We start from the raw sequence: 930 nt of genomic DNA, 5'->3' as shown, positions 1-930 counted from the left end.
CTGCTGTTGCTGCTGCTGCTGCTGCTGTTGCTGCTGCTGCTGCTGCTGCTGCTGCTGCTGCTGCTGCAGGACGTGCATGTACTTGCTGCTCAGCTGTTTGCTGCCTGGCAGCGTCTCTGCTGCTGCTTAGGATATGCACAAGACGGTAAGAAACCCTTAACCCCTCAACTTCTTACCTGCTGCTGCTGCTGCTGCTGCTGTTGCTGCTGCTGCTGTTGCTGCTGCTGCTGTTGCTGCTGCTCCTGCTGCTGCTGCTGCTGCTGCTGCTGCTGTCGCTGCTTCTGCTGCTGCTGCTGCTGCTGCTGCTGCTGCTGCTGTCGTCGTTTTTTGTTTCTTGCTGCTGCGCTGCTGCTGCGGCGGCTGTTTGCTAGAACGGCCACACCTACAACTGCTGCTGCTGCTGCTGTTGCTGCTGCTGCTGCTGCTGCTGCTGCAGGTCTTGTTGCATCTCTTCGGCTGTCTTGGGGGGCCTTCTGCTGCAGAGGGATGGCCCCCTTCATCCTACACCGCACGCTGCCTGCTGCTCCAGCTGCGGCAGCTGCTGCACTGCAGCAGCAGCAGCAGCAACAGCAGCAGCAGCAGCAGCAGCAGCAGCAGAGGCAGCAAAGGGAGATGGATCCAGCTGCTCGTGAGGATGAAGAGGAGAGGGCAGTGAAGGAGCTGCTGGCACTGCAGCAGCACCGCTGCTGCTGTTCCCGCTGCTGCTACCGTTGCTGTTGTTGCTGCAGCTACTGCTGCTGCTGCTGCTGCTGCTGCTGCTGTTCACGCTGCTGCTGATCAAGAAGCAGGGCTCGGGGGTCTGAAGCAGCGGGAACTGCAGCAACAGCTTCTGCTGCTGCTAGTGCAGTTGCTTCTACTACAGCTGCAGCAGCAGCCGCTGCTGTTGCTGCAGCAGCAGCAGCAGCAGCTGCTGCTGCTGCAGCTGCTGCT

General features: G+C 60.6%; 1 protein-coding gene across 1 annotated transcript; it reads right to left on the bottom strand.

The window, feature by feature from the left end:
* Positions 1–164: 164 nt before the first annotated feature.
* EMH_0028070 (uncharacterized protein) lies at positions 165–500 on the bottom strand (the record flags this gene model as incomplete). Its single annotated transcript, XM_013494113.1, has 1 exon — positions 165–500. One exon carries the CDS (start codon positions 498–500, stop codon positions 165–167), a length of 336 nt encoding a protein of 111 aa, XP_013349567.1.
* Between the last annotated feature and the right edge of the window lie 430 nt (positions 501–930).

Source organism: Eimeria mitis, genomic scaffold (genome assembly GCF_000499745.2).
Source record: "Eimeria mitis Houghton genomic scaffold, Emh_scaff1036, whole genome shotgun sequence".
Classification (NCBI taxonomy): Eukaryota; Apicomplexa; class Conoidasida; order Eucoccidiorida; family Eimeriidae; genus Eimeria; species Eimeria mitis.
This window is presented reverse-complemented; position numbering and strand designations above follow the sequence as displayed.